This window comes from Globicephala melas, chromosome 1, assembly GCF_963455315.2.
Source record: "Globicephala melas chromosome 1, mGloMel1.2, whole genome shotgun sequence".
In the NCBI taxonomy this organism is placed as follows: Eukaryota; Metazoa; Chordata; class Mammalia; order Artiodactyla; family Delphinidae; genus Globicephala; species Globicephala melas.
Window position 1 is genome coordinate 58,979,206 of NC_083314.1, and position 26,969 is coordinate 59,006,174.

The 26,969-nt window shown below is 33.9% G+C and overlaps 1 protein-coding gene across 3 annotated transcripts in view; it reads left to right on the forward strand.

Annotated features, from left to right (window-relative positions):
* The window catches only part of KIFAP3 (kinesin associated protein 3), a 158,413-nt gene that overhangs the window by 83,862 nt on the left and 47,582 nt on the right, over window positions 1-26,969 (forward strand). For 2 of the 3 annotated variants that reach the window (XM_030875504.2, XM_030875507.2), the window contains exons 11-17: window positions 522-622; window positions 8,394-8,502; window positions 9,725-9,837; window positions 10,239-10,404; window positions 11,039-11,164; window positions 18,272-18,370; window positions 24,882-24,967. In XM_030875504.2, coding sequence (XP_030731364.1) covers window positions 522-622; window positions 8,394-8,502; window positions 9,725-9,837; window positions 10,239-10,404; window positions 11,039-11,164; window positions 18,272-18,370; window positions 24,882-24,967 — 800 coding nt within the window. The remainder of the gene's footprint in view (window positions 1-521; window positions 623-8,393; window positions 8,503-9,724; window positions 9,838-10,238; window positions 10,405-11,038; window positions 11,165-18,271; window positions 18,371-24,881; window positions 24,968-26,969) is intronic. The other variant, XM_060296557.1, reaches the window with a different exon arrangement.

Genomic DNA, 26,969 nt, shown 5'->3' on the forward strand with positions numbered 1-26,969 from the left:
GTGGGCTACTGGGAACAATTAATTCTTAGGTTTGTGGTTAATTTTTTCAAAAGTATACCTTGTAAAATACACATAATCTCTTGGAACTTAGTGATATTTCATAGATAGTGTGCTCCAAACTTTGGAATTGAAATAGGGAGCTCAAAATATTTTCTACGGCTTCCCTGGTGGCGCAGTGGTTAAAAGTCCGCCTGCTGATGCAGGGGACACGGGTTCGTGCCCTGGTCCGGGAAGATCCCACATGCCGTGAAGCGGCTGGGCCGTGAGCCATGGCCGCTGAGCCTGCACGTCTGGAGCCTGTGCTCTGCAACAGGAAAGGCAACAACAGTGAGAGCCCTGCATACCACAAAAAAAAAAATTTCTAAATTAGGGTTATATAGTGATTTTTTTTGATTCAGTAGCTTAAAAGTTGTAATGCATTAATTTGAGTGTGTTATACAAAAAAAATTAATTTCTTTGTGGTCATTCCCATGCATGGCATAATATAAAATCTCACCATATCCATGATTTCTTATTTCCAGGCAATGAAAACTACAAACAAATAGCAATGTGTGTTCTTTACCACATAAGCATGGATGACCGCTTTAAATCAATGTTTGCATACACTGACTGTATACCACAAGTAAGTGCTTTAAGTGTTTTTTTAAAAAGGCATTCAAAAAATATGTTTTTTACTTTCTTCCCTTGATTTGCCAGATAGGTTTTTTTCTTTAAAAGTCCCCTCTTAAAAATAATATAAATTTGTTATATACAATCTGGAAAGTACAGAACATTATAAAAATGAAAGTAACTTTCTGTTATCCCAAACCCAGAGATAACCATTTAAAATTTTGGTACATTTTCTTCTACATAGTTAAAAAAATACTGTTTTGGGATTATATGCCATATGTAATTATATATTGCTTTTTTATCTTAATATATCGTTAAGTACCCTCCCATGTCACTGAACATTCTTCATAAATTATTCATAATAGTTGTATACTATTTTATTGCATAAGTGTACCATAATTTAAATATTGTTAAATTGTATATTTAGGTTTTTTTCCAGTTTATCACATAAAAACTGATGTAAGTAAAAGTATGTAAACAAATGAAATAATGTGGAATAAATATCATAGTATGTAAAAGCTTAACCACATCTTGATTTTTTCTTTAGGTTAAATTCCTAAAAGTAGAATTACTAGGTCAAAAGGTATTTTGTGTATTTGACACAATATGGCCAAATTACCTTCTAAGAAGACATGAGTTGATTTTTTTCCAACTGTCACTTCACTTTGAACAGCACTGGATGCTATCATTTCTCTAAAAATGGAGTGTCTCTATTTCTTTTTATTTGCATTTCTGTGGATATTGGTGAGGTTGAACATTTTTCACATGCTTATTGTTGATATTATGTTATAAATCATTCATGTCCCTTGATAATTTTTCCATTGGCATGTCAATATTTTAGGATTAATAAATAATATCTCTATATGTAGTAACTATTTTAACTCCTGGTCATATTACAGACATTTCCCAACTTTGTCATTTGCCCTTTAATTTTGTTTGTGGTTGATGGTTTTAATTGCTTTGCGTTCTCTGATGGGAAAATGCTTCATCAAAATACTTTTATTTGGGCTTCCCTGGTGGCGCGGTGGTTGAGAGTCCGCCTGCCGATGTAGGGGACACGGGTTTGTGCCCCGGTCCGGGAGGATCCCACATGCCGTGGAGCGGCTAGGCCCGTGAGCCATGGCCGCTGGGCCTGCGCATCTGGAGCTTGTGCTCCGCAATGGGAGAGGCCACAACGGTGAGGGGCCCGCGTACCGCAAAAAAAAAAAACAAAAACTTTTATTTTTATAGCACTGCTCTCAAGAAAGATTTTTGCCATAACTCAGTTGCTTGATACATTTCATATGTTCGGTTTATTTGTCTTGAAGGAGTTTAGTGATTTTTTTTCATAGACTGTAATGGTGGAGATTCTATACATGTGTAATTTTTTTTTTTTTTTGCGGTACGCGGGCCTCTCACTGTTGTGGCCTCTCCCGTTGCGGAGCACAGGCTCCAGATGCGCAGGCTCAGTGGCCATGGCTCACGGGCCCAGCCGCTCCGCGGCATGTGGGATCCTCCCGGACCGGGGCACAAACCCGTGTCCACTGCGCCACCAGGGATATACATGTGTAATTTTACTCTTAGGGAATTTACATTCATGGAATCACTATTGTGCCATTAATCTTCATTAAACTGAGCTCTACTAATTTGAATAATATCTGATGATTGGAACACTAGTTAGGCTGATTTTTAATATTATTTTTATAATATGGCTTTCTAAAATAGAAAAAGCAAAATCGCAGGATGTATAATATACAATAAAAATAACACTTTTAAAAGACACTTTAGAAGAATATGTATAGTAAGTCATACTTATTAAAGTAATCCTCTTAAGACTCCTACTACATAATTCCTTATTAGCCTAATATAAGTTATTAAATGTATATTATTTTAGGATTAATAGTAATAATATTAATTACTAATATTTATTACTAATTAATATTTATTACTACTATAATTAATTATTACTAATAATAGTAGTAATAATTATTATGTAGTAAAAAACAGGCCATAGTTTTTCTTTTTATTAATTCTTATTAATCCTTCTATTCCTCCCAAATTAATAACACGGTTCTAAAAATTGAATTTGCTGTTCCAGAATTTTAATACTTTATCTACACGCAATTAAAAAACTGATAAACTCTCAAGGATAATTTCTTAGGCTTTTATACCAGGGGAAAAACTAATTATGCTTGTTTACAGAAAGTAGACATCCTTCAAATATGCAGCATATTTTATCTAACAAGGCAAGGCTTCTTATAGAGATAACACATGTCAGACTACAGCCGATACAAAGTGTAATCAAACTCTTTGTCAAACAAGTTGTCAATAAAAGAGTAGCCATGTCAAAGGGAGATTACAGGTGATTTACTACAGTCTCACTTCATATGTTCCAAGGGGTTTTGCTTCACAGTTTCAAAGGGTGTTCCTTTTCCAATCGCATTTAATGTCAGAACTTCATTGACTACAGGATATGAATTGGAAAGCAGTGATAAAAGAATAATATTTTTGTCTAGATTGACTGTTTTTATCTAGATTAGATTTTAAAGAGAATAACATTAAATAAAAGAGAAATAAATGTACACTAAAAAGAGATGGAAAACTTTTTTTTGTTAAATATTTAATTTGGAGTTACCCTTCCCTCTATACCCTAGAATTTACAATCTCAAACATAAAATGTGAAACTTTATTTTCAATAAATAATCAGAAATAAAAGCCTGTTTAAGTTACTTTTGAAACATTATTATTATTGCAGTTGAAGACTTTGTAGAAGATTCTCCCGTACCTTTTCAAGGACAACATTCATGCATGTTTCCTTGCCAGATAATTTTCTAACATCAAACATTTCTGCAGTGGGGTTTTCAGAACATTTGTGGTCTGTATTTCATGAACAAAATCTTTCAAAATTCATTCAATGGTCAATGTTTTGGGGTTTTAGTTTATTATATTTTGTTTTTAAAGCTCAACCCTGGTAAGAATAGTGAGGGTATGTTATCAAATTATGTTGTAAACATCCTGAAACTTTTTAGTATGAGGCCATATTTTGAGAAACCAGATGGTACTCTAGAATAGTATGTTTGTTCCTAAAGTGCTATCCAGCCTATAACTTGTACTTTGTAAGGCTCAACTTTGGCATATTTGGGGAAAAGTTGACATGGTTTGATTGCCACCCAGTACCAATTGTAAAAATACATTGTAAAATAAAAGAATCATGGAAAGCAAATTTGGGATTACATTGAAATTTCCGAGCTTCCTTCAGGAATTAAAACGATACTCCTCTCAGAATATTGACTCCTTGAAGTAATGTTTATAATACTAACAAAGCTTTAAACTCATTTGTGCTAGCAACTGATTAACCTACTTGTTAAATAAAACTATATCTGAAGTTTGGAATATTAATGTAATACTCTGTTCACTTTGAAATTATGCACATTAATTTTTGTTTAGTAAATATTGTCAAGTATTACAAATGAATTTTTCAAATGAGAAGCCTAAAGTAACTTTGAAAGTAAGAAAGCAGTGGTTCCATTGTCATTCATATTCATTTCAGTGATCAAAAAAAATGTGGGATACGGTCATATTCTTTAATTCCATTAGATACATATGTAAAGGAACTTTATAAACTGAAACACTGTACAAAAATAAGGTGCCATTTGTAAATGCTTCTCATTATTTTGGAACCACTCAGAGTCCAGTTTAAATACTCCCTTTCTTATATGTGTTTTATAGGATAAACCTATACTTTTGAAAATTTCATCAGAATTTTATTAGTCCAAATAAACAATGTGTTAACATTGGGCTCATGGAATAGCATTTCATAAATTAGATTAACCTTAAGAGGTTGTATCTAGTGCATGATCATGGTCTTTTGGGGGAAAAAATGATTCTATTGATTTCTCATTCTTAAAGAGCTGGACTTTGGTGGAAATAGACTGTGAGATGCTCTAACATAAGCCTATAATTAGAGTTCACTTTTGTAAAATATTTAACATTCAGAGTAGATGTTATAAAGTCAACATGGCTCATAATCTCTCCCAATATTATGTTGCTTTGCTTCTTTTGTACTTTATTGCCTCTAATTATCCAATATATTCTCATTTTTTCCCTCTATTATGACACTATTTTGTAAAACTTGGGGGTCAGGGCAAGTCTTTCTTTATGTATGATCTTAATGGTCTCAGTGGGTGAATTGTTCCAGGTAAGCGTACTTGGGGATAACCAGGAGTTAATGGTTGTATTCTAATAATAGTTAAGAGTACACATTAACAGTTCATTGTTATTTAGACCTCTAAGATGCATGTTTTGTTTAAATAGGTGCAAATGCCATCCAGATGCTTATGAAAGTATTTATTGGTAATAGAATGGCCAAAGTACATGTTTAGGTAATGATGTCATGGTGTTATTTAACATTTTACCTAGAACAGTGCGCAAGAATCTTCATAGTAATCCACATGTTTTCTACCACAGTTGTCCTATTTGGCCCCTCTTTGATCTACACGCTTCTTTTGAGCTGAATGCTGGTAAACGTCCTTTCTGACAGCCCCCTTTGCTCCTGCCTGCCATTATCTGCTGAAGTTCAGAAACCAGAGCATCACTTCAAACAGCAGAGTTAGGGAGTAGCCAGTCAGAAGAGATTCCTGAGGCATGCAAAGTTCTGCCATAATCATTCAAAGATGTTTGGGTAGCGGGGTGGGGGTGGCAGAGGTGTATGTGAATACAGAGAGCTGTAGGGGTTGGCCTCTGGTCACTGGTAAATAAGTGAAGTCAGGTGCCAGAGAGTCTAGACACAGTGATTTCAGTCCTGGGTCTTTGGTATCTGATACTCAATATGGGACTTGTCTGATTGAACACTATTGCCTCTTCATTGCACAGGCTGAAGCCTTTTAGTGCCTTCCTGTTAAATTAGTAAAAGATGACAATGGACATAGTTAAAACAGAACAAATCTAGTTTTAGTATTTGCTAGTTGTCAGCAATTACACTTACTTCTGAAGTGCTATGGGTAGCAGTCAAAGACAGTGTTGCACGTAGAGCTTGAACTAAACTATTATTTTAAAATGTGAACACTTTAAAATTGAAATGTTTCTCTTATTATGAAAAACTAACTCTATATCATGATGTATTTCATTCACACTTAGTCCTGATTTCTCTTGATTTGGGGATGTAGGTGTTGGATAAGGTTTTAAACCATGCATTATTTTTTAAAAAGCTAGCTCCTGAATATTTCATCACAGGACTTAATGTGGAAATTACAAAAACAAGGCAAAAACCCTCAGCTTCTAACAAATCACCCTGTAACACCGTTCTTAAGGGCAAATTTCATACTAAGTATGAACAAGTAAACAGCAACGGATATTTTGCCTTGCTAAGCGTTGCATTGATGTAACAAACACACTTTTGTTATTTTTAAAAAGCTTCTTGTATTAGGAGAAGTTTGGAAGAAATCTATAATGGGTTTTTGATTAGAATGTGAAAAACATACTGTATATATTTACATTTTTAGAGGATTGTCACCTACATTTTTATTAATTTGTAATTTAATTTTAGTTGGCAGTTAATAGGTAGCAAAATCTGTTAAAAGTATATCCAATAAATTAAGATTATTTTATCTTTGCCATAGAATTTTTTTGTTCTACAACATTATTAAGTGTTAGTGATTAAAGATTCCACTAGCAGCAACATTGGTGTTAAAGAAGTGCTCTCTGGGAAAAGGCATGATACATGCCAACCATTCACCAGCTATAGTGTTTTTGTAGTTCTCAGCAAATAGTGAATTTTATATATATATACATATAATTTTGTTAGAATTATATCTAAGTATTTTGGGGAGCAATTGTGAGTGGATTTGCTTTTTTAATTTTGGTTTCCAGTTGTTCATTGCTAGCATACAGAAATAAGATTAATTTTTGTGTGTTCACCATGTAGCCTTTTCGAAACTTAGAAGTTATTTGGAACTAACATAGAGAATAACCAAAACAAGATTTAACGAAATAGGGTCTAACCAGTCAACAAAGGCATGTTGATCTAAAAAAGTATCCGCCGAGATAAAACATAAGAAATTTTTAGGTTATAAATTTTAGGATTGACTTCCATATGTTGTTAGCAATTTGACTAAGAGAAAAATATATTTATATAATATGCACTAAGTTAATTTGCTATTTACCAATAATAGTAGACAAGCTTCTCAAAAGTATAGCTTAAGGTTTGTTCATTTCTCCTTTATTACATAGCAACTATCTCTCATCATGACAAATCTAGATTACTGCTAAATGGCATAAGTGGCCTGCCTTTTTCTTCCTACTTTTCTGTCTGCTGCTTCTCAGACCCATCTTCCCTTTCTCTCTCTCTTTTTTTTAAATAAATTGATTAATTGATTGATTGATTGACTTTTGTCTGGGTTGGGTTTTTGTTGCTGCACACAGGCTTTCTCTAGTTGCAGCGAGCGGGGACTACTCTTTGTTGCAGTGTGTGGGCTTCTCATTGCAGTGGCTTCTCTTGTTGCGGAACAGGGGCTCTAGGCACGTGGGCTTCCGTAGTTGTGGCACACGGGCTCAGTAGTTGTGGCTTGTGGGCTCTAGAGCGCAGGCTCAGTAGTTGTGGCGCACGCGCTTAGTTGCTCCACGGCATGTGGGATCTTCCCGGACCAGGGCTCGAACCCGTGTCCCCTGCATTGGCAGATGGATTCTTAACCACTGTGCCACCAGGGAAGTTCCTTCCCTTTCTCTTATCATTAAGTAGAGTTCGTTTCTTATTTTATACACACTCCCAAATGATTGGGTCCAGCTTTACAGGTTCAGTTATCAACCATAAAGGGCAATTCCTAAAATTATACCTTCAGTCCAATCATGTCTCCTAAACTTGTGTTTATAACTTTTACTGACTATCTGCACTAGACTGTCACATAGGCAGCTTAAATTCAGCATGTCCAAAACCAAAATTACTGTCTTCCCTTTAAAGTTTTCTCCTACTTTGGTTTCTGTCTTTTGGTAAATGTTAGCACCACCATCCATGTTGTTGTTTAGGGCAGAAACCTGTGAGTCATCTTTGACCCTTCCTCTCCCTTAACCCCAACATCTAGTCAGTTATTAAATCCCAGTCTGATTCTCTTTCCTAAATATATCTCTGAGCCATCCCTTTTATCTCTATCCCCACTGCTCTACCTAGTCCAGGCAGCCATCATCATACCTCGACTTTTCCACTAGCCCCTTAGGTGGTTTTGCCACATTTTCTTACCCTATTTCAGTCTATTTTCTACATTGACCAGATTTTTTCGAAATGTAAATCTTATCCTGACACTTTCCTTATTTGGAAGCCTTTAATATCTTCCCATTTACCTTAGGATGAAGCCCAAAATCCTTAACATGTACTTCAGAATCCTGCGTGATCTGACTTTTACCTTATCTCTTAACACTATTTCCCTCACTCCAACCATGCTTGCCTTCTCTTAATTCTTCAGAAGGATGACTTTTTTTTCCTGCCTTGTAACCTTTGCACAAGCTATTTTCATTGCTCAGAATGGTCTACTTCCACACATTTTAAATTCCTTAAATGCAAAGGCTTTATGTAATATTTCTCTTATATTCTCCAGTGTACTTGGAAGTTCATATTGAATGCTGAGCATCTAATAGTTCATTAAGCATTCAGTTATTCAGTAGTAAAAGCCTACCACTTCTATGTTGAAAATGTAATTGTATTATATTATTTCCAACATACAATCTAAGGTAACATACTGTGATAAAATAGTGCCTGTGGTTTTTTGTGTGTTTGGGGTTTTTTTGAGTAAAATATGTCTTGTGCTTCTTGCTAGTTAATGAAGATGCTCTTTGAATGTTCGGATGAACGAATTGACTTGGAACTCATTTCTTTCTGCATTAATCTAGCTGCTAACAAAAGGAACGTACAGCTTATCTGTGAAGGTTAGTGCCTTTGAGCTTCATAGATAACTTCTATCATATGCTATTGGCATATGATGGAAAATAGATAATAAGGAATTAAGAATTATAGTAAATATGTAAATCCTATTTTTAAGTAGTTTTAAAAATTATAGCTATAATCCTTAAATGTCAGACTCAGAATATTCTTACATCATGAGTAGAAACGCTTACCCTTTAGTAACATTTTATAAACCATTTGGTCAGTTACCCTTAATTGAAATTTGATTTTTAAAAATATTTTCTAGATGAAATAAAACTTTTTATTTGCAAAGCAATCTGTTACAGTGTAAGATGTTACAATACAAATGTATTAGCTATTTGTTTCTATAGTATCTTCATAAAATGATTCATCATACATTATGATATTTCAGAGTTTGCTCAATAGTTTTTTCGTATTTGAGAAGTATACATGTTGATTATAAAAAGTACAAATGAACAAATAGGAAAAAATTAAAAATTTTACTCCCACTATCCAGAGATAATCATAGGTAAGACTTTGGTACAATGTTTCTGTGTGTTTTTAAATTAAAATGGGATTTTCTCTATAAATGGTGACATGTTTTTTGAAGTTAATATCTGAATATCGTTCCATATGATTAAATACTTTAATAAAACATAATTGCCAGTAGCTGCAAAATAATCCATTAACGGATTTTCCATAGTTTAATCTGCTAGTTTGTTGCCACTTCTTTTCTGTTAAAAGCAATGCTACAGTAATTTTCCTTTCTCTGAATCTTTCATGTTTCCATTTTTACATTCTTAGGATAAATTCCTAGAACTACAATTTTTATGGGTCAAAAAGTATTTACATTTTAAAACTTTGTGGTACATATTTCATATACATACTGTGCTTCCATTTATGTGAAATTCTAGAAGAGGCAAAACTAATCTGTATTTAAAAAGAAAAAATAAGAAAAAGGGGAAGAGGAGGAAGAGGAAAAGGAGGAGAAAACAAGAAAAGTAATTGTATTGGGGGACTAAGATTGACTAAGAACAAGGGAACTTTCTGCATTGAATGGAAATATTCTGTATCCTGATTTGGGTACGAATTACACAGGGGCATACATTTATTGAATTTAATTGTACACTTAATATTTACGTATTTTCTGTGTGTAAATTGGGGTTTTTTGAGAACCGAAAATTTTAAAAATCATTAAATTTAAATGAACCTTTATTGGGGGAATTTTTTTGTTGTTATTATCAGGAAATGGGCTGAAGATGCTCATGAAGAGGGCTCTGAAGTTCAAGGATCCATTGCTGATGAAAATGATTAGGAACATTTCCCAGCATGATGGACCAACTAAAAATTTATTTATTGTAAGTATAGTTTTTAGCTTTCTGTCTATTAAAATAGCCTGAGAATTAAAGCTTTAAAGTCTGTGTCTGGAAATATAACTCTTCCTTAGCTCTTGTCAAATATTAATTCATGACCCAAGTTGGTTTTTCTTCAACTTACTTGTAAGTTTAGCTCCTAGAAATCTCAACCTAAGTTTTAATGTTGTTTTTGTTTTACGAGCCCTATCCCTAACCTTTTCATCCTCACTCCAGTTTGCTTGCCTTAAACCAGTCCACCATAGTCTCTCTTAGCAATTTAGCTCAAGGTTATTAAAACAAGAGAATCACATTTGATACTTCTTCTTCCTGTGGGTTAAATTATTAGATTAGTTCTTCTGCAGAAATCATATTTTAAATTTGTATTAAAATTCTGTTTTATTCAGGATTATGTTGGGGACCTTGCAGCTCAAATCTCTAATGATGAAGAGGAGGAGTTTGTGATTGAATGTTTAGGAACTCTTGCAAATTTGACCATTCCAGACTTAGACTGGGAATTGGTTCTTAAGGAGTATAAGCTGGTTCCGTACCTCAAGGATAAACTCAAACCAGGTCTGTGCTAAGTATTTCACTTCTGCGTAATGATTAAGTTATTTCTTTCTGTTGTGGATAAGGCAGCTAGAACAGTATTTTGTGACCATTATTGTACTACGTAACACATTTTCTTCCCACACCTCTAGGTCTAGCCCTAGTTCCCCTAGTTCGTTTCTTTCTCTCAGAAAGGCAGTCACTAGTTCTCCTCGTATATGTATGTACTCTCTTCCCTAACAATATGTTTTTTTAATATTAGTTTCCCTTTCCTATCCTGCCTTCTTATTTTTTTTATCCTGCCTTTTTAAAATTACTAAATACCATCCCGCTCTACACGAGTTCACATGCACACACTGAGTTCTCTGAGGGATTCAAATGACTCTTCTATTTTCTGTGTTTACATTGTCATTCATTTGTATTTTCAAAGACTTATCTCCACCTCTCTACTGCTCCACCACCATGAACTGTCATCATGGAATGGAATTCCATGAACGTGGAATTTTGGAAAAAGGACACATTTATAAGCGTGTTAAGGATTCATAAGAACTGATTTAATAGCTTTTAGTATCTTTTCTGTGAATTAGAATTTTGGCAATATAAAAGGATTTGTATCAGGACATTTCAATGAAAACTTTCTGTGATTTGACTTTACTAGGTGCTGCAGAAGATGACCTTGTTTTAGAAGTGGTTATAATGATTGGAACTGTATCTATGGATGACTCTTGTGCTGCATTGCTAGCCAAATCTGGGATAATCCCTGCACTTATTGAGTTGCTAAATGGTAAATTATAATTTATCTTAATTTATTTTTGTGCTAATATATAAACAAGTTATAAGTTTAGATTTTTAAATGTGGAATCTGCAATCATGAAATATTATTTATATTGTTGCATTACTCATCTTATAGCAACTTAAATTATATAGTTAGGAAAATGAATTAAATATACCTTTACTGGGATTAGATAGCATAGTATCAAATAGCTTTAGGTTACAAAGTTAAGAATGTTGCTATAAAATGATTCAGGACCAATTTTACAGACACTACCCTCCTCTTATCAGCCTTGAACAACTAATATTCCACCATTTCTTCTTTATGTTGAGCTTTGTTTTGGTTGAATTGGATCTCCTATCTTGCACAAACCCTTTTTTTAATATCTTGATTTCTAATCAGAAAAGTTTATTTGGAAGCTAATTCTAATCATCATATTCCCTCCTAGATCCATATATAGTATTGTCCTCTAAACTTTCTGCAGTGAAGAAAATGTTCTCTATCTGCACTGTCCAACACATGTGACTATTGAATACTTGAAATGTGGCTGTTGGGACTGAGAACCTGGAGTTTAAATTAAATTTAATTAAAATTAACTAGCCACAATGGCTATGGTTACAATACTGGATAGCGGAGGCCTAGATAGTCTTCCCCTTACCTTTGTTTTGCTCTTAAGGGCCCAGGTTTCGTTTTCCATACTGCATACAAAATTTGTCTGACTCTAATAGTATTTTATTAGGGCCAAGTTCTCTAGGACCTTGTGTTAGTCTGCTCAGGTCACCATAACAAAATACCACAGACTTGGTGGCTTAAACAACAGAAATGTATTTTCTCATAGTTCTAGAGGCTGGAAAGTCTATCAGGGTGCCAGCCAATTTGATTCCTGGTGAGGTCTTTCTTCCTGGGTTGCATAAGGCCACCTTCTTGTTGTGTCCTAACATCCTCATATGGCAGGCGGGCAGAGGAAGTGGGGGAGAGGGAGAGAGAGAAAGCACGAGCACACATAAGTGCTTGGATATCCCTTCTTATAAGGTTACTAATCTTATGGGATCAGGACTCCACCCTTATGACCTCATTTAACCTTACTTATTTCCTTATGGCCCTATCTCTGAATATAGTCACATTTGGGATTAGGGCTTCAGCATATGAATTTTTGGAGGGATGCAATTTGCCCATAGCAGATATACATTAAAAGTAGCTAATTAGTATAGAAGTTAAAAATACTAATATGGAAAGCTTAAAAAGACCCTCTAATCTCAGTCTTTCCTGTACCAGATATAATACATAATGAAAAATACACAAGTTCTAAGTATGTATAGCACAATGAATTTTCAAAATGAGAGCTCTCATGTTATTCCCACTCATATAAGGAAATGAAACATTACCAGCACCCTAGAAGTCCCTCTCCTGCCACCTCCCAGTCATTACCACCTTCACCAGAGTGGTTTCCATTTTTCTTTTTATCACCCACAGATGAATTCTGCTTTGGTTTTCAGCTTTTTAGAAATAGAGTCTTATTTCTTTTCCCCTATGAATGTGAGGTTTGTGTATGTTTTGTACAGAACTATGTTTCTTTTTATTGCTGTATAAATAAATATACCACTATTTTCCCTTTCTACTATTTATTGATAGTAGGGTGGTTATTTTTGTTTGTTTTCTTTTCTAATCTATTTATTTATTTTTTATTGGAGTAAAATTGATTTACAATGTTGTGTTAGTTTCTGCCGTACAATGAAGTGAATCAGCTCTATGTGTACCTATATCCCCTCCCTCTTGGACCTCCCTCCCCTGCTTCCCCCACAGCTAGGTCATCACAGAGCACCAGGCTGAGCTCCCTGTGCTATACAGCAGGTTCCCACTAGCTATCTGTTTTACCCATGGTAGTGTATTTATGTCAAACCTAATCACCCAATTCATCCCACCCTCCCCTTCCCCCCACGTCCACATGTCCGTTCTCTACGTCTATGTCTCTATTCCTGCCCTACAAATAGGTTCATCTGTACCATTTTTCTAGTTTCCACATATACGTATTAATATACGATATTTGTTTTTCTCTTTCTGGCTTACTTCACTCTGTATGACAGACTCTAGGTCCATCCACATCTCTACAAATGACCCAATTCCATTCCTTTTTATGGCTGAGTAATATTCCATTGTATACATGTACCACACCTTCTTTATCCATTCATCTGTCAGTGGACACTTAGGTTGTTTCCATGTCCTGGCTATTGTAAACAGTGTTGCAGTGAACATTGGGGTACATGTGTCCTTTTGAATTATGGTTTTCTCAGGGTATATGCCCAGTAGTGGGATTGCTGGGTCATATGGTAGTTGTATTTTTAGTTTTTTAAGCAACCTCCATACTGTTCTCCATAGTGGCTGTATCAATTTACATTCCCACCAACAGTGCAAAACGGTTCCCTTTTCTCCGCACCCTCTCCAGAATTTATTGTTCGTAGATTTTTGGATGATGGACATTCTGACTGATGTGAGGTGATACCTCATTGTAGTTTTGCTTTTCATTCTTCTAATAATTAGTGATGTTGAGCATCTTTTCATGTTCCTCTTGGCCTTCTTTATGTCTTCTTTGGAGAAATGTCTGTTTAGTCTTCCACCCATTTTTTAATTGGCTTGTTTGTTTTTTTGATACTGAGCTCCATGAGCTGTTTCTATATTCTGGAGATTAATCCTTTGCCATTGCTTCATCTGCAACTATTTTCTCCCATTCTGAGGTTGTCTTTTCATCTTGTTTATGGTTTCCTTTGCTGTGCAAAAGCTTGTAAGGTTAATTAGGTCCCATATATTTATTTTTGTTTTTATTTTCATTACTCTAGGAAGTGAGTCAAAAACCATCTTGCTGTGGTTTATGTCAAAGAGTGTTCTTCCTATGTTTTCCTCTAAGAGTTCTATAGTGTCTGGTCTTACATTTAGGTCTTTAATCCATTTGGAATTTATTTTTGTGTGTGGTGTTAGGTAGTGTTCTAAATTCATTCTTTTGCATGTAGTTGTCCAGTTTTCCCAGCACCACTTATTGAAGAGGCTGTCTTTCCATTTTATGTTCTTGCCTCCTTTGTCATAGATTAGGTGACCATATGTGCATGGGTTTATCTCTGGGTTCTCTATCCGTACCTTGATCTATATTTCTGTTTTTGTGCCAGTACCATACTGTCTTGATTACTATGGCTTTGTAGTATAATTTGAAGTCAGCCTGATTCCTCCAGCTCCATTTTTCTTTCTCAAGATTGCTCTGGCTATTTGGGGTCTTTTGTGTTTCCATACAAATTGTAAAATTTTTGTTCTAATTCTGTGAAGAATGCCATTGGTAGTTTGATAGGGATTGCCTTGAATCTGTAGATTGCTTTGGGTAGTATAGTCATTTTCACAATATTGATTCTTCCCATCCAAGAACATGGTATATTTCTCCATCTGTTTATGTCATGTTTGATTTCTTTCATCAGTGTTTTATAGTTTTCTAAGTACAAGTCTTTTGCCTCCTTAAGTAGGTTTATTCCTAGGCATTTTATTCTTTTTGTTGTGATGGTAAATGGGATTGTTTCCTTGATTTCTCATTCCTTGATTTTTCATTGTTAGTGTATAGGAATGCCAGAGATTTCTGTGCATTAATTTTTTATCCTGCAACCTTACCAAATTCATTGATTAGTTCTAGCAGTTTTCTGGTGGCATCGTGAGGATTTTCTATGTATAGTATCATGTCATCGGCAAACAGTGACAGTTTTACTTCTTCTTTCCCAATTTGTGTTCCTTTTATTTCTTTTTCTTCTCTGATTACCATGGCTAGGACTTCCAAAACTATGTTGAATACGAGTGGCAAGAGTCGACATCCTTGTCTTGTTCCTGATCTTAGTGGGAATGGTTTCAGTTTTTCACCATTGAGTATGATGTTTGCTGTGCGTTTGTCATATATGTCCTTTATTTTGTTGAGGTAGGTTCCTTCTGTGCCCTTTTTCTGGAGAGTATTTATCATAAATGGGTGTTGAATTTTGTCAAAAGCTTTTTCTGCATCTATTGACATGATCATATGGTTTTATTCCTTAATTTGTTAATATGGTATATCACATTGATTGATTTGCGTATATTGAAGAATCCTTGCAGCCCTGGGATAAATCCCACTTGATCATGGTGTATGAACCTTTTAATGTGTTGTTGGGTTCTGTTTGCTAGTGTTTTGTTGAGGATTTTTGCATCTATGTTCATCAGTGATATTAGTCTGTAATTTTCTTTTTTTGTGTAATATCTTTGTCTGGTTTTGGCATCTGGGTGGTGGTGGCTTCGTTGAATGAATTTGGGAGTGTTCCTCCCTCTGCAATTTTTTGGAAGAGTTTGAGAAGGATTGGTGTTAGCGCTTCTCTAAATGTTTGATAGAATTCGCCTGTGAAGCCATCTTGTCCTGGACTTTTGTTTGTTGGAAGATTTTTAATTATAGTTTCAATTTCATTACTTGTGATAAGTCTGGTTATATTTTCTAATTCTTCCTGGTTCAGTCCTGGAAAATTGTACCTTTCCAAGAATTTGTCCATTTCTTTGTGGTTGTCCATTTTATTGGCATAGAGTTGTTTGTAATAGTCTCATATAATCCTTTGTATTTCTGTGGTGTCAGTTGTGATTTCTCCTTTTTCATTTCTAATTTTACTGATTTGCATCTTCTCTCTTTTTTTCTTGATGAGTCTGGCTAAAGGTTTATCAATTTTGTTTATCTTCTCAAAGAACCAATTTATAGTTTTATTAATCTTTGGTCTTGTTTTCTTCATTTCTATTTCATTTATTTCTTCTCTGATCTTTATAATTTCTTTCCTTCTACTGACTTTGGGTTTTCTTTGTTCTTTCTCTAGTTGCTTTAGGTGTAAGGTTAGATTGTTTATTTGAGATTTTCCTTGTTTCTTGAGGTGAGATTAAATTGCTATAAACTTCCATCTTAGAACTGCTTTTGCTACATCCCATAGGTTTTGGGTCGTCGTGTTTTCATTGTCACTGTTTCTATGTATTTTTTTATTTCTTCTTTGATTTCTTCAGTGATCTCTTGGTTATTTAGTAGTGCACTGTTTAGCCTCCATGTATTTGTGTTTTTTACAGTTTTTTCCTGTAATTGATAGGCTATTATTATAAGTAATGCTCCTATGAGCATTCTTAGTGAACATATTTACTCATTTCTGTTAGACACATACTTAGGAGCAGAACAGAGTACACATATATTTGGCTTTAGAAATAATGCCAACTACTTTGTTTTCCAAAGTAGTTGTGCCAATTTTCAGTCCCACCAGTAATGTACGAAAGTTCCAGTTATTCTACATCACCAACATATTTTGGCGTACAGCCTCTTTAATTATAGCCTTCATAGTGGTATCTCATTGTGGTTTTAATTTGCATCTCCCTAATAATTAATGAAATTGAGTACCTATTTGTATTTATTGGTTATTGGATATGGCTAATAAAGTGAAGTGCCTATTTAAGTCTTTTGCCCATTTTTCTCTTCTAAATCTTTAAAAGTTTGAATTGTAAATTCTTTTACATAATGCATTTTCATGGTCATCTAGAGATAGTGCCTCCATATTTGAAGTATGTCTACAAATAGTATATATGTATTTGTTTTGGTGCACCCTTCACACAGCCAGGAGTTTTCAGATTAGAAATAATTAAAAGACCAGGTAGTTGGAAGGTGAAAGTAAAGACAATGTAGTTGGCAGAATGAGAATGAGGATTTTGTGGTGAGCTGGAGAAAGTTGAAACAAAATAATCTGGGTCCTTGAATTGCTGTCCATTTTGATTATGACTGAGAGTTAATAACAGAGCCAGCTCAGTGTTTTACTGTATTTTGATGTTCTCTGACATGTGGTTATCACAGGCAGAGGCTGTATACTACTGTTTTTATGAAATATATGGATTTTCAAGATTAAAACCCTTGGGGTTAAGTGGGGGAACACTATATACCAAGAGAGAAATTAATAAAATTTTAACCCAAGTAGTCTAAGAGACTGGTACTTTGGCAAGTTAGTGAGGAAAATTATTTGGAACAGTTGGACTTTGAGAGGACCACAATTTATTCCACACAGCTAGTTGGATGCTCTGTTGACCTGTAAATCTTTGTCTAACAGATAGCACTGATCTGTTGCCAAGAGTTGTTAGCAGACTATTAGTAAATCAAATTTCATAACCAGTATCTAAAAATTGGATTTCTATAAGTATTTGCTTTTGCCATTACATGTATTAATCAGTGGTCATCCACTATTCTGTTAAAGTCTTCTTTTCATGATAATAAACATTTCTTAATTAGTTTGTATGATTATGTAACATTCCTTTTTACTAGTATAATTGATTGGAACTAAAATTACTTTATTACTTCATACCAATAAGTAAAGTTTAATTTTGCTAACATTATTCAACAAAGAAAAAACCTGTTTATAACAGTCTAATTTCTACCAAAAACTTAGAAGACGTGATTTTTAAGAACCATTTTTCTCATGTGAGGTCAACATTATAGAGACAAAATAAAACCAGGTTTATGTTAAAAATTAGAATTATTTGAAGAATTTTTTTATGAGGCACCAAAATAAAAAAGAAGTTCCTACAGTGGTAGTAAGTGTTGCCATGTCACACTGGGGACTTAGAAGTTAATTTAATCAATTTCTTTATACTTGGTGGCAAAAAATAGCAAAAATTACAGAAAAGCACCATTACTATTCCCTTAAACATGTCTTGTTTCTCAGTTCCTCCTAGATACAACCTTTTGAGATGAACAGTCTCAAGTAGTGTGGTTTGGACCCAGAGATGATATAATTTCTCTCTTTAAACTCTTATTTTTTATTTTTGTATTTCAAAGTAAATTAACCTATTTAGTTTGACCACAACCAAATTAACTAAAACTTCTGAAAATATATTATTATGAAATTTTTTGACTGATCACCATCATGTAATTTAGAAAAAACACCTAAGACGTAAATGATACAACCCCACCCGTATATTATAAATAATATAAACTAATTGTCCTTTACCTGTCTCCTTGTCACTGTTAGTTTTTCTCATTCTTCATTTTTCCCCTCAATGTTTTTCAATTTTGTATATAATATAGTATTCTTTTATTTGAAGTTTTCTATTTCTTTTCAGCTCAACAAGAAGATGATGAATTTGTGTGTCAGATAATTTATGTCTTCTACCAAATGGTTTTCCACCAAGCCACAAGAGATGTCATAATCAAGGAAACACGTATCCTTCAATGTTTACCATAGATAATGACACTTCACATATTAAGAAAAGATGCATTTTTAGGTATTTTTTCTTGCAAGTATTCAAATATTGTAGAAAATATCAAGTTTTGAAATAAATTTAGAGGCAAGCTATTCTTCATAGAAGCTATTTACCCCAAATCAGTATTATATGTAAGGTACATTGGAGAACAATTTTATTAACTTGTCAGGTTTCCTAAAAAACCTAACAAATATCTCATAACTTCCTTCTCTATTAACATAATTTAAATGTCACAGGTTCCTAGGACTATCCTTAGTCCTCTTTTAATCTTACCTTATTCACTATACATGGGAAAACACATCTACTGTTCCCATGACTTCAGCTCCTATGCTACTTATATGCTAATAAGTATTTGATATCTTCGAAACCTCTTTCTTGGGTCCCAGGCATTTGTTGCTAACTGCCACCTGGATGTCTTCCATCTACCTAAGGGGGCATAGTATGGCCTATAAAGCATTATAATTAAATAATATAATATAATATAATTAAATAGCCCTAATTTTAAATGCACTTACTAGCTACAGGACATTGGATAAGTTACTTAATCTCCTTGAGCACCTTACATCTATAAAATGGCCATAATATTATTAAAATAAAAAGACCTCCTATTATTAAAATAAAAGGACCTCCTATAGGATAGCTGTTAGTACTAGTGGATTTAAATCATCTATAATAGTTCCCAACACAGAGAGGTACTCAGAAATTGGTATTTTATCACTATTGCATCCAAAAGGGTATTCAATATTGCTAACATCTACCTCTCAAAAAGTCTACCTTCTGTATTCATGGTCGATAATAAGTGTCATCCATCCAGTCCCTTAGTTGAAAATGTTGTGTGTGCTGTCTCTTTTACTACACATAATTAATCATTCATTTATTCTGCAAACATTTATCAAGTTCTGACCATCTAACAGGTACTGTTTTAAGTGCTAGACATATAGAAGTGTCAGTCCCTGTACTCAAGGAGTTTATAGTCTAATTGGAAGTCTAGATAAGTAAATCAATATAAAATTAAAATCCAGTATAATCAATGTCATAAAGGTATGTACATCAGGCACAGGAGAGGATATATATAAACCAAGTCTGGGAATGTCATGAAAGGCTAGCAGTGGATGTGGTATCTAAGCTGAATCTTTGTGATTTTTGTTTATTTTTCAATTGTGGTGCTCTGCTCATTTGTGTACAAAAAAAAAAACTGCTTTCAAATACTGCATAAAATCGTTCATTACCCATATGAAAAATCTAAATTGTTTTTTGCATATAGCTTTTCATAACCTGACCTTAACCTATTTTTCCAAAGTTTCCCCTTAACCTTATAATACACAGTTTCTCTTAGCATACCAAATTTCTCATCATTTATCAGACATTACCCTCGCTGTCATAACTTATTCCCTCTTCATATGCCTTGTCAAACTCAGATGCATTTTTCTCCTTTTTTTTAACCTGACAGTCTCCAACTCATCAAAGATAACGTTTATAAGCCATCTTCTCAGTTAAGCCTTTCTAATCCTGTGCCTACCTTCTTACCATTGGGAGTAATTTCTTTATTTTTCACCTCTAATAAAGTACTTTAAATTATGTATTTATATGCCTGTCTCTACCAAAAGATTTTGAGCTCCTCTAGCTCAAGGACTGGCTTTGTCTTCCTTCTATCCATACCCAAAACTTAACATAGTACCTGCCATGTGGTTAGAACTTGTTTAGTCAATGAATTCATGTGTCTAAATGGTTAATGCTCTTTCAAAATTTAAAATTTAATTGGGATACTTTTTTATACACTAGGCTATTGCTCAAAACATTTTGAGGCTCCTCTGGCGTTCAGAGCCAATAACACATGCTTTAAGTATTAACATTGCCTTGCTTTTGAGGACAAGTTGAATTTCTGGAACCATATAAGGTCTCCAAGAGTCAAGTCTGATTAAAGCAAGTTTAATTGAGAAATGTTCATTTTGCTAAGGGCTGTCAAAATGTAAATACTATTTTGCTGTAACAGCATCACTAGAGAGAACTCTTTTTATCATAAAGTAATAAATATTTTTAAAATGTGGCTTATAAACTAACTCTCCCAGAAAGATAAATTCGAAATACACTTTTGAGCAACGTTAACATTGTTGGAATAACTTTTCAGCTGTGTTCCATGGAATGTGTTCCTTTAGAATTAATAGTTGCTTAATGAAAAAAGGTTCTGTAATAAATGAGTTTGGGAAACACTGAGTTAAAGTTAAACAGATATTATTGCTGCAGGGTCTTCTTGGAGCCTTTAATATGCTTTTCTGGGTTGAGAATCTCTGAAAGAATATTTTACGTAGAGAAGATTTATATAACTGCAGAAGTCACTGTAAGAAACACGTATTAGAAAACAAAGTGAAAGTATAGCTTTTTCTAGGTAACTTCTTTGGAAGACAGCCCCTTGTTTATGTGTCATCTCATAGTGTTTCTTCCTTAGGACTAAAGAAGAATGAAGCGTTTAAAGTACGTACCAAGTGCCTGACACACAGTGAATAAGTGTTACCTCTGTTCTGGTCTGTTTTAAATGTACTCTCACTACCTTATTACCAAAGCTCACACTATTAAGGCTACTTGTATTTGTTTTTTTCTTCTCAGTGTAACTTTCTTTTCATTTTCTCCCAAGTGCGATTTTTGTTAAGCCATTGAATCTAAAGTCAATACTTCTTAAATAGTTATTCTGAAGAATATAACATGTTGATAATGGTGGGAGTGGGAGATAAAAGATCTGCTGAATTAAAATTTTTACAAAAGCATCAAGGAATATTAGATCTGATGCTTTAGTCCATGTCTTAAGATTAGATAAAGATTGCTGAAGGGCTTCAGCCCAATATTTTGGTTTTCAAAAAACAGGATTTTTGTTGATGTCAATGATATTTGAGTATGTCTCATATTTTGTAACATAGTTTAAAATTATTATTTAAACATTTCACCATAATTTTAAGCATTTTACTGTGATTTTTCTCTATGAAACCAATATACTTAAATATTTTATAAATTTATTTATTTATTGTATTATTTATTTTTGGCTGCGTTGGGTCTTTGTTGCTGCATGCCGCTTTCTCTAGTTGCGGCAAGCGAGGGCTACTCTTCATTGCAGTGCGCAGGCTTCTCATTCCGGTGGCCTCTCTTGTTGTGAAGCACAGGCTCTAGGCACGTGGGCTTCAGTAGTTGTGGCACGTGGGCTCAGCAGTTGTGGCTCACAGGCTCCAGAGCACAGGCTCAGTAGTTGTGGCGCACGGGCTTAGTTGCTCCACGGCATGTGGGATCTTCCCGGACCAGGGGTCGAAGCCGTGTCCCCTGCATCGACAGGAAGATTCTTAACCACTGAGCCACCAGGGAAGCCCTTAAATATTTTAAATAAAATTTATTAGTCAGGAAATCATTGCTTTTTCCAGTTTTTTAAGTTAGAAAATCTGATCAACGTTATTTGATAAAATTTTTAACGGAATGAAAGAAACTTGACATTTTGAAATGGTTAGTATAGACTTATTTTAGGTAAATATATGATTTATATTAAGATGTTTGAAATAATAAAAATGGCTCTCAGCACAACTCATAGGAATTGAGAACCAGTGCTATAATAATAATTAATTTTCATATAATCCTAACAGTTTCAGCATGAAAAATAAAACAACCCAAATTAGACTAGATCCTTTTAGATTCCCCCTGAGAATTCCTAAGAGTTTCCTAAGAATTTTATTTTCATCTTATCTTTTTTTTTTTTTTTTTTGTGGTACACGGGCCTCTCACCACCGTGGCCTCTCCCGTTGCGGAGCACAGGCTCCGGACTCGCAGGCTCAGCGGCCATGGCTCACGGGCCCAGCCTCTCTGCGGCATGTGGGATCCTCCCGGACCAGGGCACGAACCCGTGTCCCCTGCACCGGCAGGCGGACTCTCAACCACTGCGCCACCAGAGAAGCCCTCCAATTTTTTAAGTTAGAAAATCTGATCAACATTATTTGATAAAATTTTTAATGGAATGAAAGAAACTTGACATTTTGAAATGGTTGGTGTAGACTTATTTTAGGTAAATATATGAGTTATATTAAGATGTTTGAAATATTAAAAATGGCTCTCAGCACAACTCATAGGAATTGAGAACCAGTGCTATAATAATAATTAATTTTCATATAATCCCAACAGTGTCAGCATGAAAAATAAACCAAATTAGACTAGATTCCCTGAGAATTCCGAAGTTTCCTAAGAATTTTATTTTCATCTTATCCTCACAAAATCCATGGGTAGTATGTAGAGTGGGTCTTATTTATTTATTTATTTATTAAATAAAATTTATTGAGCACCTGTTATATTCTCAGAGCTGGGGATACCATAGTGAACAAAATAGACCAAGTCCCTACCCTAATGGAACTTACATTACAGTAGAGAAAAGAGGCAATAAATACCATATTCTTTACAGATTTTTCTAAAAATGAATTTGAGTGTACACAGATATATTTTTCTGTATATTTTTCTACATTTTAAATATATCCCTTTTATTCCCCCCCAAAATAGTAAGTAGCACTGATGAATAGAAGATCTGGGTTAACCTCTGTCTTTGCCACTTGCTATGAAACTTGATAAAATTTTTTTGGCATTATAATCATTGCCTCAAAAAATGTCATTTGCTTGTACACATGTGCTAGAGTTTCTTGTCAGAAACTTGTGGCCTTTGTTTCAAATAGTTTTAACCAAGAACAACTTTAAGTATTGGAGATTATAGCTTTCTTTCTTCACTGCCTGTTTCAGATCCATTGAGGTTTCTTTATTGATTTGAGTTTTCTTTATTCTTCCCTTTTCCCCTACTTGTTATTTATACATTCCATTTCTTTTCTTTTGTGTTAGTCTTAAAGTTCAACGTGCATTCTCACCAAGTTCTAAATGAATATATCTGTTCTTCTACTTGTAAGTCTAATGTCTCCACTTCCATCGTCCATGTTATTTGTTGCTCTCTAGTATTGTAATTTCACCTCATTTTTAGAACATAAAATTTTTATAACATTTTAAAATTATTATTTTGATTATCCCTTTTTAAAAACCAGTGCTTATTTAGGATTTATACTATGTTAAATAATATAGTATGTTTCCTCATTTACTGTTTTTTCTTGAATTCAGTTCCTCTATTTTTCTGCATTGATTTTCTTTCATAATTGATTACATTCTCTTATACTGCTTAGTGAACATCTATGAATAATAAATATATCTGTATCTGAAAATAACTCGTTTGTCCTCTTTAATAATAATTTAGCAGAATATGGAATTCTAGATTTCCAGTTATTTTCCTCAGCAATTTGAAGGTATTTTTCCACCTTGAATTGCTGCCAATGACAAGTCTGTAGTCTACTAATTATCTGTCATAAAGTCTGATGACAATCTACTTTTTTTTCCCTTATAAGTGACTCGATCTTTTTGCCAGGAAGACCAAAGTATGTTTCTGGGTTTTTTTAAAGCCAAGTAGTTTTATTAGAATTTGACTTGGTGTTCATCATCCTTGCTTGATTTTTCCAAGTATGCAAGTATAGTCTTTCAGTATATAGTTTTGTCTTTTTTTTTTAATTTTAGGCAAATTTTCTTGAGTTGTAGTTTATAGTATTTGTTCTGTTGCTTTGGTTGTCTTCTTTAGAATATCTATCAATATTATGTTGGATCTTCTTTGCCTATCTTTAGTATCTGTCATTTTCTAATCTTTTAAATTTCTTTTCATTTTTTAAAATTTTACAAATTTTCTTCTTTTTTACCTTCTGTTTAACTTAGAGTTTTATCTGTTGCTTTTATTTACTCTTGCATTACTATAAACTTAGTTTTTATATATTTGAAATGATTTTTATGTTTATTTTTAGTTATTTCTGGAATTGTTTCTCTGAATTTTCTAATTCTGATTCATATTGTTCTTTCTTATATATCTATTGATTTCTTAAATTCTTTTATTTCTTTTTGAAATATTAGCGTTGCAGCTTTCAGCTTTTATGTGAAAATGTCTTATGTTTTCTCTTCCTTATAATAACCATACGCATATATGGGATTTGACTATGATTCTTTTCTGTTGTTGTGTGAAATTTTTTGTATGTGAATTTTTGTGTGAAATTAATTTTTCTGAACTTTTAGGAGGGTCAGGTCAATCAAAGTTTCACAACTATGCAGCTATAGAGCTCCTTCTTTAGTTACTTTCACAAGTTTCATGGTTTCAAAAATATGGCCTTGGATGTTCTGAGATTTACTGGCTCTGTTTTCCTTACCCATTTTTATCTAGTTCTTTTCCCCCCCTTTCTTATCCCTATTATCCATGTTTTTTAAATAAATGAAATATTAAATATTTTTGGTCATCTTGTAGTAATGATTTATTTTAAAATTTGAAGTTAAATTTCAGTTAACATTTGAATTTAGAGAAATGCAGGATTCTCTAACATGATGGAATAGCTGCAATCTCAAACACAGTTTGTTTCTTTAACCACTTTTTATTTAGAGGCTCCAGCATACCTCATAGATCTGATGCATGATAAAAATAATGAAATCCGAAAAGTCTGCGATAATACATTAGATATTATAGCGGTAAGTAATTTTTCTTCCTACACCAAGTATAATAGTCTTTATTTTGTGGGGCGAAAGAGACATTGTACACCTGTTTAGAGCTTTGCATTCAATGTACGCATTGAATTTGAATTTTGGTAAAGTTCAGAAGATGCAATGATACTAAATTCACTTTTTAATTGAAGTATAGTTGATTTACAATGTTGTGTTAATTTCTGCTGTAAGCAAAGTGATTCAGTTGTACATATACATACATTCTTTTTTCATTATGAAAATAATGAAATATTTTTTTCATTATCGCTTATCACAGGATATTGAATATAGTTCCCTGTGCTATACAGTAGGACCTTGTTGTTTATCCATTCCATGTATACTAGTTTGCATCTGCTAACCCCAAACTCCCACTCCATCCCTCTCTAACCCCCTTGGCAACCACAAGTCTATTCACTATGTATGTGAGTCTGTTTCTGTTTTGTAGATAAGTTCATTTGTGTCATATTTTAGATTCCACAAAAAAGTGATATCATATGGTGTTTGTGTTTCTTTTTCTGATTTACCTCATTTAGTATGATAAACTCTGGGTCCACCCATGTTGCTGCAAAGGACATTATTACATTCTTTTTTATGGCTGAGTAGTATTCCATTGTATATATGTACCACATCTTCTTTATCCATTCATCTGTCAATGGACATTTAGGTTGTTTCCATGTCTTGGCTATTGTGAATGGTGCTGCTATGGACATAGGGATGCATGTATCTTTTTGAATGATAGTTTTGTCCAGTTATATGCCCAGGAGTGGGATGGCTTGATCATAATGGCAACTCTATTTTTAGTTTTTTGAGGAACCTCCATACTGTTTCCCATGTGGCTGCACCAGCTTACATTCCCACCAACAGTGTGGGAGGGTTCCCTTTTCTCGACACCATCTCCAGCATTTGTTACTTGTAGACTTTTTAATGATGGCCATTCTGACTGGTGTGAGGTGGTACCTCATTGTAGTTTTGATTTGCATTTCTCTAATAATTAGTGATGTTGAGCATCTTTTTATGGCCTGTTGACTATCTGTATGTCTTCTTTGGAGAAATGTCTGTTTAGATCTTCTGCCCACTAAATTCACTGTTTAAACATTATTAAGACCTTTGGCTTTCAACTTTTAAGTATAGGCTCCTTACTTAAAGAGGTTTTATACATATTCAGCGTTTTAGGTCTGGTCTAAATGCCATCTCAGAATCACTTGTTTTTCAGAAAAATTATTGCAGAGAAGCAGTTTTGCCAAAACTCAACACAGTCAACTTTGCAGTTTGGCCATTACATTTTTTTAATAAATCAAATCTTATATCAACTATTTTTTCAATTCTTTGATAATTTTTGTTGTAGACATAGATTTGTTTTATAAGTTGCTTTGGAATGATGAAACACCCCCAAATTTTAATGTTATTCATGACTTTAGAAGTTTTTAAAGTATATGTAACTGTAAGAATTCGATCGGAGGGATAATCTGAGCCCTGGATTAGAAACTTGCTCACTGTGCAGACTTTTCTTCAGTCATTGTGCTGCCCTTCTGCCTGGACTTGACCCTTGTACCTGGGATGTGCTAGATGCTGGATTACTTTGAATATTTTTCTCACCTATGGCATACACACATGCACAACCTACTTCCTTCTTTGGACTGGATTTACACTGTTTATTTTGGCTCATCCTGTAAAAAATTTCTTGAATATAGCCTATACAGTAGTTTTTCAAAGTTTTACTTAAGTGTTTTAAAAGGATCAGAATAGCAGTTTAAAGAATCAATTAACACCTTCCTTGAAATCCTCTAAGTTGACATTTCTGCTAGTGATTTCATTACAAAGTCAGATTACCACCAGGTACTTTCTGGTCCATTTCATGCATTTTATTTTAGAAATTCATCTTATTTGATTTCATCTGTGTTTTTGGATTTGACAAAATATATCATTACTGGTTTAAAACTAAATCTTTAAACCATTATTGGCTTAAAACTAAATCTTGACATTTTAGCTT